This window comes from Neomonachus schauinslandi, chromosome 2 (genome assembly GCF_002201575.2).
Source record: "Neomonachus schauinslandi chromosome 2, ASM220157v2, whole genome shotgun sequence".
NCBI lineage: Eukaryota > Metazoa > Chordata > Mammalia > Carnivora > Phocidae > Neomonachus > Neomonachus schauinslandi.
Genome location: NC_058404.1, coordinates 142,360,871 through 142,377,950, shown reverse-complemented (window position 1 = coordinate 142,377,950; position 17,080 = coordinate 142,360,871). Strand labels below are relative to the sequence as shown.

Genomic DNA, 17,080 nt, shown 5'->3' with positions numbered 1-17,080 from the left:
CCATCTAGATATTTTGTTTCAAAACACCCAGAAATACTTTCTCTCCAGGATAAATGCACAAAAAATTGTATAGAGGCAATCCTCCACAAGCTTTCACTAACCATTTTCTTCCCCTCAGAATGAAGCACAGAGCTAATTTCTACTCCTTATCCTACCACTAAAACACTTAAAATCCATGTATGTAACGTACAATTTCAGCTAGTTTGATGAACTTCAGTAGCATAACGACCCCAACATTTTAATTTTTCTTCCCATGTTCTCTAAAGAAAAGAGAAATGTTGAGGTGAAAACTAAGTCATATTCGGCTATTTATTTCTTACTATATTTCATTATTCTCCTTTGGGGAATTGGTTGGATGGCTCTGAATGTTACTCTGCTTTCTCCCCAAATATTGAGAAAGTGGTAAACTGGGAAATAAAGCTAAAACATAGGTGTAGGGAAATGACGAAATTCCTCCAAATCCCAGCTGAATACGTTATTTGAAAAACTTTTAGAAAAGTACAGAACATTATTTACATCCTCTTCAATAAAGAGAATACCATATTTAGATATTTAATTTGGGGACTCTGATGCCAGAAGGGGAATATTTTCAAAATGAAATACTTTCTCTGTGCTGCTTTGCTCCTACAAATTCTGAAAACAGATTACCAGCCCCCAGACTGTAATTGTGCCGGGACTGTGCTCTGGAGCATCCTTCTCCCATTCTCCCACCAGCAACCAGACCTTGCCTGCCCCAAGACCTGGTCCACGGCAAGGTCTTCGCCTTGCATCTTCTTCATATAGCCATCCTCTACCCTATTTGTAGAACTAGTTAAAAAACAAAACTAGTCTCTACACAATTACTGTGGTTCTTATTTCAGGATATTGTATTTTTTTAATGTGCATGAATTCTAGAGACTTTACAATTATTATTAAGCTTTAATGAAGGTATTCAATAAGAATTTGTCTCATCCCAGCTTTAGAGAACTCTGAGAAATTAAGTAACCCTGCAGAAACTGTCTGCCTACTAAGTTAAAGCCAAAATATGAAGTCGTTTTCTGGGGCTGGCTCATTCCATGGCATCCTGAACAAATGTTCCTTGCTCCTGCCAGCCAGATGCTTATAGAGCAGGATTTTATAAGCTTTTGACAAGGATTCAGTTCCTTTTCAGAAGTCCATTAGTGAGGACAGTTTCTGCCTCCCAGACAAGGTCAACATGGAAATCAGTTTCTCTGTTTATACAAATTGATCATTCTTGCACCTAAATAACTGCAGAAGGCTGCCACCACTCGTAGCCTGAGACCTGCTCAGACACTCAGGAGGCCTGGGCCTCTCCTTAGCCAGCGATGGTTCTCTCTGAAACATGCAACCTTTTACTACTTCTCTCTTAATTCTTCTTCATTTGAAAAGTGTAACTGCAGAACAAATGGATATTAGTGATGGCGCTGAAGGACACATCAAATTCTTGCCTATTTCCTACTTTCTATGAAACTTTGGAAAACTTAACCTTTTTAAAATGGGTGGGCCCTGGAAAAGCTGCCAGAAAATACCCAAATATTTCTGCTTCAGAGATGAAAATTTACACCTATTCATTGCATAGATTTAGAATCCAGCAAAGGCTATAAAAAGAAACCTTTGGAGAAATAAGATTTCTGGCTGGGAGTTGCTTTTTCCAGATGCTGAGTTAGTTAGAGGTTTCTCTGGTTCTCACTGTATTTACAGAGACCTTGGTTCCTGATAGATAAGATATTCACCATGTGATGGTGTGACAAACATCATTTAATTGCTGAGGAAATTGCTTAGTTCATCCCACAGTGTTGGATATAGGCTTGATTCTGTAGAATGCAGCTTGTAAATCATTTTAGCACCCCTCAGGAAGCACCCATTCAAGCTTGTGCATAAACAGAATCACCTTTCCACAAAATGTGAAGTTACAAATAGCTAGTAATAATAAATGTCTACTGTGTATGCACCAGTCATTGTTCTACATGTCTTATAAACATAAAAATAATCCTCACATCTACGCAAAGAAGTAGATACTACTGTTCTCTCTGTATTACAGATGAGGGATCTGAGACACAGAAAGGATGAGAAATTTGCCCAAGGTAGTGGGAGGGAGGTTTTTGACCCCATGCTGTCTGACTCCAGATTCTGCAAGTCACTATACCATATTCCCTCCTTGAATAAAAAAAGACTGGGGGAGGGAGGAGGCAAGAGTTAAATATCTGAAAACTTCAAGCCAATGAATTGATTTCATTTTAACATTTACTGATTACTGTTATTCACATTTAAATAAAATTTTAAGCTTTCTCAAATGGATTCCTAATTCATTTTTGCAGATACTTGGAAACTGATATCCAAAGTAGATGAATACTATCATCATCATATTTCACTGGCCACAGAGTTAGTAGGATATCTAACTCCGAACCCAAAGCAAGAGTGTAAGGATTGGGACTCAACTTTAGGTTTATAAAGTTTGCTATGCCTAACGAAGACTAAGAACAGGGGTATTTTTTTAGGTCAGTCATCAGAAGTCAGATAACTAACAAACACAAATAGACATTTACCCAAGTATCTATTGGAATATACCTCGTATTTCCCCCGTAGCCATTGCTGTTTCCTAAATTGCCGTAAGTAGTTTATTTTCTATAAACTGGTAGGAAGTATAAAGTCTTCTTTGGCAGTGAATATATGCCCAAATCAGAACAAGTAAATGCAACAGAAACTGATCTCCTTGGGCTTGTACGAGGTTGGACTTCTGTCCAAATGATATTGTCATCGACAGAGTTAGAGAGTTTTCTTAATGGCCTATTAGTAGATCTAACTTCCTTTATCTTGTGCACACCCACATAAATACCAACTTAAGCTTGATATTCTGGGGGCCAACTCATGTGACTGCAGAGGTTAAACTAAACTCCTTCTCATACTGAAATTCAAAGGAAATAAGAAAATGGGAATATAGACTTAATTGTTAGTGGGCAAGGACCTCACAGGGGATCTAGAGGCATTCCCAGTTAATTGCACATTCTTGTCAAGAGGGGGGTGGAGTGGGGAAAGATTTTAGAAGGACCATAAGGTTCCATGGAGAGCAGGAATTCCCATTCCCTAGAGTGATATTTGAGCAAATCGGAGACGCATAGAACTCCTTTTTCTCAGAGTATTCAAATCTGATTGCATCCAGCCCAGCCTCTACTCACTTACGAAGATGCCAAGGACAGATTTTGGGCTTTGAAGACATCATGGTTTGAATGCTCGCTCCTCCACTTTAACTGTGGGTAAATACTTCACCTCTCTGAGCTGCAGTTACCTCCCTCACCTTAGTGTTATAGATTAAATAACAGAGGGACTACTAAGTTACCTGATACAATTCCAGGCACATAATTTGAGGATTTTAAGGTACTTTGCAGTGTCTGGGACTCAGTAAATGCAATAAGGGATAACTGCAGTTCACAATATTCACGTGTTTGTTTTCCCTTCAGGCCTACTACCACCTTCAGCTCTTTTTTTCTATTGCCTTTCAGTACTTCTACCACTGACTGGAACAACAACAAAAAGTGGACAGATTAATGGTGAAATAAGTTGCTAAAACTAAGGGTAGGGATCAATATGGATTTAGTTTCTGTTATTTATAAATAATTGAAAATTAAATGTATTATCAATAACAACATCCTTGTCTGCATCAAGACCTGTTCACGTGGGCCAAATTTTATGCTATCAAAAACTCACCAAAAAAGCCAAAGAACACCTCACCTATCACCCTTTCAGGAAACCAGTCTATATACCCTTACTTAAAAACAAAAACAAGTAATGACTACCCCTGAAAAGTTACCAGAGTTACTGATAATTACATGTGGGTGAGATGTTTTTTCCTGAAGGGAATATACTTCAACCTGATTACAAGCCAGATGCATATCTTTTCTCTAATTAGAACTCAGAACATTTGAGATTTTTTTGCTAAATTCAATAAACGATCATTTTCCTTGTCATCTCCCATATTTCCCTATTGCTGTTTCAAAAGTTTGGCCCTCTGAAATAATTTTCATCATTGTATTTCAAGTATAGTGGTTATTCTGAACCCTGGAGGTAACTGTCATCAGACTTCTGCTTAGAAAACGTTTTTGTGAGGAGAGACACCTGGGCAGACAGACTGAGGTGCAAATCCTAGCTCTGCCACTTGGGAAGGGTAACTGCTCTGGGCCCATGTCATCCTCACTGCTCTGGGGTTGACAGTGTTGCTGGGGCTGTGCGGGTGAAGTGGATAGTATGCAACAGTGCTGTGTTGGGGCCTGACACTAAGTAGTAGGCCTCCAACAAAGGTTCCTTCTCCTTTCTACCTCCAGCCTCTTGGTAAATTTAAATGCCTCCTTGTGGGTCATAATGCTGTGCCTTTCTTGTGTTTCAAGGATGTGGTTTTGGGGGAAAGCAACAGCTTTGGTCTTGTGAAGGATCCATGTTATCTGGCTGGCCCTGGGTCCAGGTATGTACATGTATTTATGAGGCCCTCTGCCTTATGAATGCTGGAGTTAAATGCTTCTCTTCTGCTCTACGAGAAAGGGAAATGTGACATTAATATGTTTCGTGTTATTGTGTGCCGCCTTTTCAATTTGTCTAGGCCATAGGAAACGTCTAAATTTTTTATTTATAGGTGACTTTCTCTAAGAATGATACTTATTCAGAATGGGTTTTGATTGTGCACTAGGGAGGCAGTAGTTGACTTCAGTTAAGGTTAGCCTTAGAGTAGTTCCTGGAGATGCTCTTCTCAAGCATATCCTATGGCTCACAACTGGGGCCTCACTTGTGTGGCTCTCTCCGGGTTCTGTGCACAAAGGATCAAGTCTGGTGACTAAAGCACTAGCGGAAGAATGAGCATCTCATGAACAGCTTCCCAGAGCAAGACAAATTTATCAGAAGCACACGAGGTAAAAAATAAAGCTCCCAATCATAATTTTTAGGCACTGAGGGATAGAAAATAGGAGAGTTAGTTTAAAATTGCCATCAAGGGGTGCCTGGGTGGCTCAGTTGGTTAAGAGCCAGCCTTTGGCTCAGGGTTTGAGCCCGGAGTTGGGCTCCCTGATCAGCGGGGAGTCTGCTCCCCCCTCCACTCACTCTCTCTCTCTCTTAAAAAAAAAAAAAAAAAAAAAAAAAAAAAGCAGCCCATGTGGTGTCAGGAAGTGGGTATTAAGTTACCTTCTTTACTAGCAGACTTCGCTGGCTACGTGCTCTTGCTCCCATAGTTGTGCTTAAAGTGAAGAAAGTATTCAAGGTGAGGCTCAGAACTTTGGTTAGTTTCAGTGCATTGCTTAAAAGCTAGAGACAAGGGAAAACTGACAGTGACCTAGAGCATTGCCAAAAGAGAATTGTCTAAAGTCAAAGGTGAAACTCAACTCAACCACAAAAAATCAAATACCTCAATTACAAAAAGAACTTGAGTAGACATTTCTCCAGAGATGATAAAAAATGGCCAGCAAGCATATGAAAAGATGCTCAACATCACTCTCAGAGAAACACAAATCAAAACCACAATAAGATACCACCTCATACCTATTGGGATGGCTACTATAAAAACAAAACAAAACCGTAAGAAAACAAGTGTTGGTGAGCATCTGAAGACATTGGACCCCTTGTGCAAACATGACTACTAGGCTCCTTTCCCCCCCTCCCCCGCTGCCTACCACCCCTAATTTATAGCCTGGTAATAAATGTCTTTCCCCCCACCAAAACCAATTGTTGGTAGGATTGCAAAATGGTCCAACTGCCTTGGAAAACAGGATGTAGGTTCCTCAAAAAAAACTAAAAAAAGATCTACCATATCCCTTAGCAGTCCCACTTCTGAGTCTGTATCGGGAAGAGTTGAAAGCAATGTCTCAAAGAGGTATTTTCATACCCATGTTCATAGCATCACTACTCACAATAGTAAAGAAGTGAAAGCAACAAAAATGTCCATCAATAGATTTTAAAAATGTGGTACATTCATATAATAGAGTATTATTTAGTCTTAAAAGGGGAATTCTGGCACATGCTACAATATGGATGAACCTTGAGGACATCATGCTAAATGAAATACATCAGAGACAATAAGACAAATACTCTAATTCCACTTATATAAGGCATCTTAAAGTAGTCAAATCCATAGAAACAGGAAGTAGAGGTGATAAGGGCTGGGAGGAGTTGTTACTTAGTAGGTATAGTGTTTCAGATTTACAAGAAGAGAGAGTTCTGGAGATCTGTTGCACAACAATATGGATATTCTTAACACTACTGAACCAAACATTTAAAAATAGACTAGTAAATTTTATGTTTATCACATTAAAAAAAAAAGCTATGAAGGAAAAAAAAAAGAGACTAAATGCTTTCAAACTCCATTCTTGAATGTTAGGATTCCTAGATACCTATCAACAGCTGTTTGCCTCTCACACTCTAGTATAAAAGAGACTCAAGGATGGCTCGGTGGCTCAGTCGGTTAAGCGTCTGTCTTCGGCTCAGGTCATGAACCCAGGGTCCTGGGATCGAGTCCCACATTGGGCTCCCTGCTCAGCGGGAAGCCTGCCTCTCCCTCTGCCTGCCACTCCCCCTGCTTGTGTGCTTGCTCTGACAAATAAATAAAATCTTTAAAAAATAATAAAAATAAAAGACACTCAAACAAAATCTTTTACCCTATCCTTTGTTCTTGAAAAAATACAATCACCAAGGAGACGCATTCTCAACCAGGCTAAGCATTTAACTCACATATTACCTTCAAGAATACCCAATTTAAGTATGGTTCTTATAAACTAAGAAGATTAAACAAAAACTAAAAATACATCAACGTTTATTTGGGCTTTATTTTAAATAAAGGATAAATAATTATTTTGGTTTTTAGCGATGTCTCTCCTTTTAAAAAAGCCTCAAGATACAAATATAATAAAATGAAGGTACCCAAGTTAGTCATTAAAACAGATTCCAGTTATTCCATGTCCAATTAGAGGATGCTGAGTTTAAAGAATAGTTTATATCCTAGTCTAAACAGCAATTGGGCAGAGACCTTGCTTGTTCAGCAGACATTTACTGAGAGGGTACTTTGTACCAAGTACTGAGGATACCAAAATGAATACGGAAGGAAAGCACCCAGCAGGTCCCCTGCCTTTGGATTTTCAGTTCACCCATTTGGGAACCCACCAAGAAGTACAGAGTAGCCAATCTTAGATATTGAGAGGTTCCTGGTAAATAAACCGCCTCTACATGAAAAGGATATTTCAGAGGAAGGGCAAGTTTGCATCTGAGAGAGATGGGCCCCTTAACCATCTGCATGTATAATACAGAAAAAATAACATCACGAGAAGAGCTAATTTGGTTCTTTGCCGTCTTTCCCTTCCATATGCCGCGTTACCCTTGCCTGGTGCTTGGATGGTTTTATGCAGGCCTGTGCTGGGGCTCTGCCCGGGGACTGAAGCACAGCTCCCTCAAGGACTCAGATCTGCAAAATGAAAAGTTCCATCTGCTCTCCAGATTCACTTGCATACCAGTCAGGGAGCTCCAAATGTGGAATTTTCAAATTAGGATGGGTTTGCTGGAGGTTGGTTCTATGCTCACATTAACTTGCAGGGTAGCAGGCAGTGCTGCGGATTTCTGTTGTCGTATGGAACATAGTAACAAAAGTATTGGAAATTGTTGGGTTTGTCCTCAGAGCCAAGGTAGAGGACAGGGGTTTAAATTACCGTGTACCCTCTTTGCTCCTTATGATCAATCTCTCTCTCCAGAGATAATTGCTTATTAGCTCCTTGGGTGAGATTCTCCCCCTCCTTCTTACTTTCCATTCTAAAAAATGAAAACACTAGGAGACTAAGCGAAAATGGTAAATCCTTCAGATTCAGCAGCCCTCGCTGATGCTTTCCAAACAGACCTCTCCCATGGGGATCACACTGGGAGAGAATAAGGCAGCACTCTTTTCCCAAAGCAGTCCTAAAAGGGGCTGAAGAAATGTACCTGTTTCCTTTTAGATCCTGAAGTCTGCCCTGCAAAGCCAGGATATGTGTGCTCGGGGCGGAGGGGGGGCGGGGCGGTGAGCAGTGAGAGCGAGCTAATAATAGGAAATGCCTTGTGGCCCCAGGTCTACCATTTGACATTTTCCTGTAGGAGTTTATGCCTGTTTGGCATCTTTTTAAAACTCGGTTCTTTGTATGAGCAGCTTCTCTGGAATCCTTTTCCCTAAATGCTTTCCCATCTGTGTAATGAACTCTGGGTTCAGTATCTGCCCCTTTCTTCTGAGCCATAACCCTGTGTTTGTATCCTGCTCCAGGTCATTCAGTTGTTCAGAAAGAGGCCATGAGGACATGTCGTTGCTCAAACACCATCCCAGCCCTCGTTGGGGTGGTCCAGGCTGCAAAGCAGTTGGTGGTGCCTCTGTCGCCAGCAAATGTCCTGGACCCCTGGACCCTCAAAGGCAGGCTAGCAGAACAATGCCTTGCCCTGGGCTGCTCCCCACAGGAATGCCAGGGCACCTCACAGACAGCAGGGCTGCACCCTTGACTCCACTCGGCTCTGCTCTGCCTTCCCCCGCACCCTTGAGCTCTCAGGCCGCAACCGATCAGCCGACTGGAAGGGATGGTCCAATGGGGCAACAGCCTCTTCCGCCCCACACCCAAGCAGTGACCCACAGAAGTGACGGTCACGGCCTCGTCCAGCCTGCCAGTCCAAGAGGCCATGAGCCCAACAGCCCAGAGCATGGGATGGAAGAGGCAACAAGGAGGCGGGTCTCACTGCCTCAGCGGCCTGCCCCGCCTCGGGTGAAGTGGGCCCACGCAGTCAGAGAGGACAGCCTCCCTGAGGACTCTTCGTCACCTGAGTTTGCAAACCTGAAGCACTACAAAACACGGCAGGCTCCTCCAAGCTCAAGCAGCACTCTTGAGGACACGCCTCTTGGGACCCCAAGCACTCCAGGGAGGCTCTCCCTCCGAATATCTGAGTCAGTCCTGAAGGCCTCCCCACCACCTCGGGAGGACACTGATGATGAAGTGTTTGTGAAGGACTTGTACCCCAATGCCACTTCCAGTCCCACATTTGACCTGCCCCCACCCCCACCGCCTCCACTGAGCCAGGACACACCTGTGAATAGCTTGGACGACTTCCCTCCACCTCCTCCCCAAGCTACGTATGAGGCAGAGCTGGTCAGTGAGGATTACAAGGAGCCCTGTACCAGGTAAAGTGGGCATACTCTGTGTAGGGCAAGCCCCCCAGCTGAGGAAGGAAAGGATGGCCCTCTTGTGAGAGATTTTCACACTGCAGACTCCCCAGATCCTCCTTCCATTGGCCACTGGAGAGCCCTGGTGTGGAGATTTTCTATACAGTTAAGTCATGAAACTAGCAGAACGGTTTCATTTGTTTACCTTGGCTGGTCGTTACCGTAGTACCCAAGACTAGCACTGGGAACAAAGAACAAGAGTACTGACAGTGAACACCAAAGCCCAAAAGGCAGAGTTCACTCTATGGACAGGATAAATTCAAAGGGTCCAAGTAAATAACATGCCTCTTCCCTGCTTGAGTTCTGAATCAGTTAAGAAGACAAAGGAGGAAGACACAGAAGACAAAAATATCACTTTTATTACCGATAGAGCTGATACTAGAAAATAGGGCTTCTCTGTGAGTGTACGTGGGCCTTGTGATGCTGAGGCCTAGCAGGTTTACCTGCCTAGCCTCAGGCCATGCTAGACACACACTGGGTGTGTGTGTGTGTGTGTGTGTGTGTGTGTGTGCAGGGGGAGAGAGACACGTGTGTGTGTGTGCAGGGAGACACGTGTGTGTGTGTGTGTGTGTGTGTGTGTGTGTGTAGGGAGAGACAGACATATAGATTAGCCTAGAGGCAGCCTCACTCAAAAGAAAAAGAGGCTGGACTATGGACAGGCTATGGTCAGCTTTCTTATCAAAGTCACGCCATGTCCATCAGAAAGGATAAAGAATAGAGCGGTCAGTTAATGTGTAGGGAAAACCTTGTGAAAGCCAAAAGAATGGGTAGAAGCCCTTCCCAACAAATAGTCCCTGGGACAAGTGATCTCTGAACCCCAGAAGAACACAATGCCTCTGTGGTAACCCCCTCTAAACACCACAGGAATGATGTACCAGCCCTGCCCTCTGTTCCCCTGGACCTTTCAGAAAGCTCTGGAATCTCACTGCCACATTCACCAAAGCTGAATTCCTACCAGATCCATCCCCCTTAAAAAGTCACACAGCTTCCCTGTACCAACTGCTGGGCTGAGGAGAACGCCCTTTAGGACCCTGCAGTTTGGGGGGAATGATAACCTCTGAGGACTACCTTGTCCCCACCATTCCTCATGTGAGAAGCCACAGCCCTGATGTGGAAGACTTCCCCCTGGTCTTCCTACCTTTCTGCTGACTCCTCTCTTACCCTCTCTTTTTTAATATCCCTAGCAGCTCCAGCAAATTTGCCAAGGCGACAGTTGCCAAGGAAAGGCCCATTCCCGGTACAGTCCATTTGGTTGGTAGTCAGATACCGGCTTTCAGATCCCAAACTTCAATCAAGGTTTCGGAGGCCAACGAGACCAACCCACCTTCCAGCATGGGTGCTCTGCCCCAACTCGATGGGGCTCTTGGCAAGCAGCCAAGCCCCGGGCAGCCACCTCCCATCCATGACCCAGTCTGTGGGACTCAGGGTTTAGAAAAGAATGTCAGTTCTGGCCCTCAGAAGACCTCAGAAGACATCAGAACAGAGGCTCTGGCCAAGGAAATTGTCCACCAGGACAAATCTCTGGCAGACATTTTGGATCCAGACTCCAGAATGAAGACAACTATGGACCTGATGGAAGGTTTATTTCCCCGAGATGTTAACTTGCTGAAGGAGAACAGCATAAAGAGAAAGGCCATGCAGAGGACTGTCAACTGTGCAGAATATGAAGGCAAGAGGTAAGTCCCTGGCAATGCCCACAAAGAGACTTACATTTAAACTCCTTCCGTGGGGGTGGTGGTAAGTCTAGGACAACTTACCTGATGTTTTCCTGCCTCCAGAGATTCCGACCCAAAAGTGACGCTCCATCTCAGTCTTAGGAGAATGGCTCTGAGGAGTAGGACGTGGGACTGACCGCCCTTGAGTTACCAGGCACTTGCCCAACAACAAAAATGCTCCTGATACATCATTCCTGTGGTGTTCAGAGGGGGTTACCACAGAGGCATTGTGTTCTTCTGGGTTTCAGAAAAAGAGGCTGGACTGTGGACAGGCTGTGGTCAGCTTTCTTATCAAAGTCACGCCATGTCCATCAGAAAGGATAAAGAAGAGAGCGGTCAGTTAATAATATTATTATTATTATTATTTTATTAATAGTGGTGACAACTGCCATTAATACCGTTAATATTGTTCACATTCTTTGTGTTAATCATTGTATTAATTTTTTATATAAACATTTCATTTAGTCTTCACAAGAACCTCCTGACATAGCTACCAATTGTATCTCCCTTTTACAAGTGAGCAAACCGAAGCACAGAGAAATTAAGACCATGCCCGACCAAAGTCCTAGAACATGTGAGAGTGGTGGCATCTGAATTTGAACTCGGCACTATGACCGTGCCCGCTCTCTTAATGATTTTACAGTGCCCCCACCTCAGTAAGCAAGCAACTGCCCATTCTCTGTCAGAGTCACCTTGATAGAGAGCCCCCCAGGGGTCCGTGCGGAGAGAGGCAGGGGGAGTGAGCCCATCAGAGGCCTCCGCAAGGCAGAGGTGAGCACAGACTGTAAGAAGGATGAAGCCTAGACAAATGGGTTTATTTACTACACTGACATCCATCCACGTTTCAAGAGTTAGGATGGATGTTCGCTTCATCCTGAACAGCAAGAAAGACCAGAATGTGGGCACGCTCTTACGGTTTTGTTCAGCTGGTGAGCCTCTGCTCCTGAAGCCGCCCTGAGCGTGTGTTTACTGTGGTGTGATGCGTCCCAGACCCCAGGCACCGGGGTGAGCCGTCTGTATTTGCCATTCTTCTGCTTTCTCCTGGGTTATTGCAGTATTTTCTTGCATGTTTGATTTCCTTAAAGGATGACTATGGGAAACGTTTAGGGTGGTTTTTGTTTTCTTTTTAATTTTCAGTGAAAGCTATGTGGATTGATGGACTGGAACTCCACAGTTAGTGGCTTCTAGACTAAATAAAAACAGCATTTCATCTAAATTCGGTCTTGCCTTTTAGAAATTCCCAACTAATCCTAACTAAATTACTAACAGGAATACTATGTTTTGATTTGCGGGAGGGGGAGAAAGGAAAGAGTTATGGAGTCCTTATGAGCTCTTTGAATGTTTGTTGGAGACTCTCCTAATATGAGGCCTGAACCATCCCCTTATCCATCCCCTTCTTCAGACTTGGCAGAGACTAACTGAGGTGAAGTGATTTATCCAGGGTCATGTGTTTAGCAAACATTTACTGAGTTCCTACAATGTGCAGGGCAGTCCACTGGGTTCCATGAGGGACCCAAAGATGTGTCTCTGTGGGTGTGCCAGTCACTTAAGTATGGGTGTTTGTAGTAGATCAAAGTTAGGAGCTTCCATTCATTCTGTTCTCTGACCACTTGCTTTAGAAAGTCCAAAGGAACTTACAAATACATCCTTAGCAAAGCATTTCCTAGCATTTCCTTGCGTTCTTTCAGTCAATTTAGAAGTGAAATGGTCATGTAACTTTTGCTGCAGAGACCTTCTGGAGAAATTTCAAAAGGGTGGCATGCGCCATCTTCTGGTGGAAAGGAGCATTGCCCTGTTGTGCATGAGACTCGGCAAAGAGCCTTTGTGAGGGGTAGTTAATTAAATGCCTGAGAAGCCAATTTGTAATGCAATGAATATATCTGGGGGAAAAGCCTATCAAAAGACCTTTTCCAGTTTCTTCAATTAACTGAATTAAATGTTGCTTAGAACATTTATCATTAAACTATATTGCTTAGAAGAATAGTCCTAGCAAGGAGGAAACTAGTAAAAATGACTTTTTTTTTTTTTTTTTGTGGTTCTTTATTCCTCAGTAAAACGATGGCCTAGATGTTAAATAAAGTCACCAGATTGAAATACCTCTCCCAGAGAACCTAACCCACTTCCACAGCGTCATTTCTTCAACTGGTAGCATCTGACCTATACTCTGAGAGACAGCTTGGTATAGTAAAACAGAGAACACTAGATACTGGGTTTCTCAATTCCTGGTTTGTTCTCCAAACTCTCAAAACCCCTGTTGTGTAACTAAGGAGTCGACTTCACATCTTCTCCTCACTGACCAGCACAGGCTCTAGGTCTCTTAGGCTCATCTGGCGCATCATGCTTACATGAGACGGAAAAGTGGTAAGTGTCCAGGCAGCAATTAGAGCAGGCGTCAGGAAGATTATGGTGGCCCTGGAAGACTAGGTAACAACCTGCAATCTGAGATGTGTGCAGCACCTTGGAAATACCTTCACAGTCATGGAGTCACAGCTCCCCCGTGGTCTGTGAAATAGGGAGTCAACACCATCCTTATATTTATCACAGAAGGAGAAACCCGCAGGGAGGTTAAATGACTTGCCCAGAGTCAACTGGCAGATCCATAAGCCTGACTCCCAGGCTTCTTCCATGGTACTGCCTTTGGCGTTTTCCAGCCCAGGTCTGCCTGAATCAAGAGCCCTATGCAGAGTAGTTGCTCCTTAGTAAATATTTATTCATCCTGATCTCTGGGAAGGGACTGAATAGAACTTTTTACACGTTTCTGAATGGACAGGCAGGTGGTGACATGAAGCTCCTGGAATGTGCTATGAACTTTTTTGTTCTTTATGGTGCAGGAGTGAAGACAAGGAAGCAGTGGGCATGTTGGTCACCTGCCCTGCCTACTACAGTGTGTCTGCTCCCAAGGCCGAACTTCTGAACAAGATCAAAGATATGCCAGAAGAGGCCAACGAGGGAGAGGAGCCGGTGGATGTCAATGAAAAGAAGGTAAAGGAAGAACTGGGGCCTGTGTTCTCCCCAAAAAGAGAGTCAAGGTCCTAGCAAGGCTACTGGCCCCTTAGGGCAGGAGAGTGAGAAGGGCCTATCACATCACCAGTCCTGCCCGTACCGTCACTGGACCCTCAGCTTCTTGGCACTCAGTGATTTCTCACAGCTTTCCTGTCATTTTCAGTTTTACAGATGACAAAAGTCAAGGTTACTGCCTAAAAGTCACATAGCTGAGACTAAAACCCAGGTTCCCTGCCGCTTAATCCAACACAGAGACACCCCAACACTCTTCTCAGAGCTGACCAGCCAAAGCCCATGGTCGGGGTCATTTTCCTTTCATGTTTCATGGTCAGAAGGACCATGGAAACCAGAAAACGTAGAAACTTTAAGGGAAAAGAGCGATTGTCAAAAGACACTTGTAAGAGGTAATGTTAATCTTTAGGTTCCCCAGCGCTCTCTGCAATACCCCAGGAAAGAGCCTGGAAGCACTATTGGAATTCAGCTGTTAGCAGTTGATACTGCCACAGAAATTTTAAATGTAAAGCATTTTACAAATGCCTGTGATGCCGCCTGTCTTCCCGCATACCCTGGAGATCTGAGCCCCACGGTGCCTGCAGGGGAGAAAGTGCTTGCCATTCCACTTTCCCTACAGCCCCAGAGGGGCCGCCAGCCTGCCCCCCTGCTTTCAGCTCTCCATGCGAGTCAGGGTCAGGCCTGCATGCTGAAAAAGGACTCTTTGTTAAAGCTTGTCTCTTGCTGAGCTTGGAATGTAAGTGGTTCTCAGTGGTACCAATTTCAGGAGCAGCTTTCTTATGTGATTCTATTTCATTTACTCTCTGTGTCCTAAGTTCTCTGGTTTCGGTGTGGGTTGAGACCACAGGATATAGACCCTGGGAACAGGGCGTCATGGGGCAGGAGGATTTAGGGATTTTGGAAGCCCCTCCATCAGGGGGATTCCTCCCTTCCCACTGCTCTAGGTCCTCTGGCTCCGCGGGCCCCCGAGCATATGGCTGACACACTGACGGGCCACTCTAGTGACACACTCTCCCAGCCCAAGGTTTTCCTGTGTGAACACCTACCTCGTGGCACCTTCTGGCACGTCCCTTACTTCAGTGCCGCCAAATGCCCCCATTTAATGGGTCCTCTGGTCAGGAAAAAAAAACCACCTGCTCTGGTCTCTCCATATTTATCCCAAAGAGGGAGCTCTATAAACACCATTACAGGTACCAGGTTGTCATGACCCCTTTCACTGAATATTTGACAGGTTTTTGTTTTGGTTTTTTTTACATGTAGACATTCCCTATTTTACAGTAGCAGTGGGACAAATTACTCATTGCTTTAAAAAAAAAAAAAAAAAGCGTTTCCATCACTTTATTATCAGCCTCTCACTCTGATGATTATGTGGCAAAAGTATTTTTAGACCAAGAATATAAAGGCAGAGGATGAAAACTCACAGGAAGTAGCAGCAGGTACCATGTACCGAGCACTTCTTGTTACGCGGGGGCCGTGTTTTTCATAGTGCCGTATTATCTTTATTTCCACAAAACTGCTCTCACACCTGTATTGCCACATTTTACACTGAAGTCATCAGAATGAGTCAGGGTGAGAGGAGGAGACAAGGCATGCAAGACAAAGGACTGGCCTAGAAAAAGACCTGGAAAAACACAGGGACCGTATGTACACTGAAGAAAGCTTTTGCCAGAAGTTTGATATTTTGTGATGTAAAACAAAAAGGCCCCTGCCTCAGTCAGAAATTACCAAATTTAGAGGATCACAAAGGAAGGCGACGAATCCCAGACGATGAGGCTGGGAGGCTCCACAGGGGCCAGAAGGTCATGGAGGTCACATGGGGCTCTGTGTAAAAGGCTGAAGAGTTTGGATCTTACCGTTGGGCAGTAGAAGACCCTGGGAGATTTTTTTAATGAACTACAAGCTTATTCATGTGTGACAGAATTTTCACTGGTGTCACTTGCATTTACATATCTGATTTGGAAACAGAAAATATGTGAGTTTTAAACAATGTTGTGGAAGGCATCTATTAGTATTCTCAGCAGAGTTGAAAATGCAGTTCCCTTCCTGATATACAACAAACTTTCCTAAGGGTGATTTTAAAAACTGATGCTGGGTCAAGATTGTTCCAAGGCAGAGTACAGCCATCTGCTAACTTTCACGAAGTAATGGTTTATTACCTAATATTTAAAGTTATTAATAACCTGAGATATACTTCTAGGCATGAAATTCACCAAGAGTCTGTGGAAACTAGAGTCCCAATTTATTAATAAATATTTTTAAAAATTGAAATTAGCCTTTGAGATCAATTCTACTTTAACATATTTTTATGTATACATCATAGATGATGGATTATAACGTTCCAAGTAAATGTAAGCATTAAGGTATGAAACCCTTTCATCGTCTGAACTTCTGTCTGAACATAACTAAAGACAGTTTAATAACTAGAATTTTAAATTACTTGCCTAACCCTGCCATATCTAATAGGCAAAAATTTGCTTCAACAGATCCCATGATTCTTTATTCTGAAGGCCAAAAGGCTTTGGCTTAGAGACTTAATGGAATATTTCCAAAGGCAAAAAGAATCTGTTGTTTCTCAGAATTGGCTTTCCCTAAGAGATCATTAGAGACCCAGATGGGCTCTCAGCTGCCCATTTCTGTTGCTCTTCTTCATTCCTCAAGTTCCAGATTTCTCTGTGGTCTTTCTGTCTTTCAGCCTGAAAGATTTGCTTCAGCATTTCTTTTAAAATAGGGTCTGCTGGTGACAGTTTCTCTTAGCCTAATTCTTCATCTAAGAATGTCTTTATTCTGCTGCCATTCCTGAAGGATATTCTCACTGGATATGGGATTCTAGGTTGACTGTTCTTTCTCTTTTAGCACTTTAAAATTGTTGTTCCACTTTCTTGCTCCCATGGTTTCTGATGAGAAATGCACAGTCATTTAAGTATTGTTTCTCCTATATGCCATGTGTTGTTTTTCTCTGGCTGCTTTCAAAATTTTTTTTCTCTTTCATTTTCAGCAGTTTCATTATGATCGTGTGGGCCTGATTTTCTTTGGTTTCTCCTATTTGGCACTTACTAACTTCTTGATTCTGTAAATTTATGTCTTTCACCAAATTCAGGAAGTTCTCAGCCATTATGTCTCCAAATACTTTTTATGCACTAATCTCTCTTCTCCT

At 43.3% G+C, this 17,080-nt stretch overlaps 1 protein-coding gene across 1 annotated transcript in view; it reads left to right on the top strand.

Moving 5' to 3' along the window:
• The window catches only part of SHROOM3 (shroom family member 3), a 299,140-nt gene that overhangs the window by 268,917 nt on the left and 13,143 nt on the right, over positions 1–17,080 (top strand). Inside the window, exons 6-9 of the mRNA XM_044912927.1 lie at positions 4,383–4,456; positions 8,255–9,154; positions 10,381–10,872; positions 13,743–13,893. Of these exons, the coding sequence (XP_044768862.1) occupies positions 4,383–4,456; positions 8,255–9,154; positions 10,381–10,872; positions 13,743–13,893 (1,617 nt within the window). The remainder of the gene's footprint in view (positions 1–4,382; positions 4,457–8,254; positions 9,155–10,380; positions 10,873–13,742; positions 13,894–17,080) is intronic.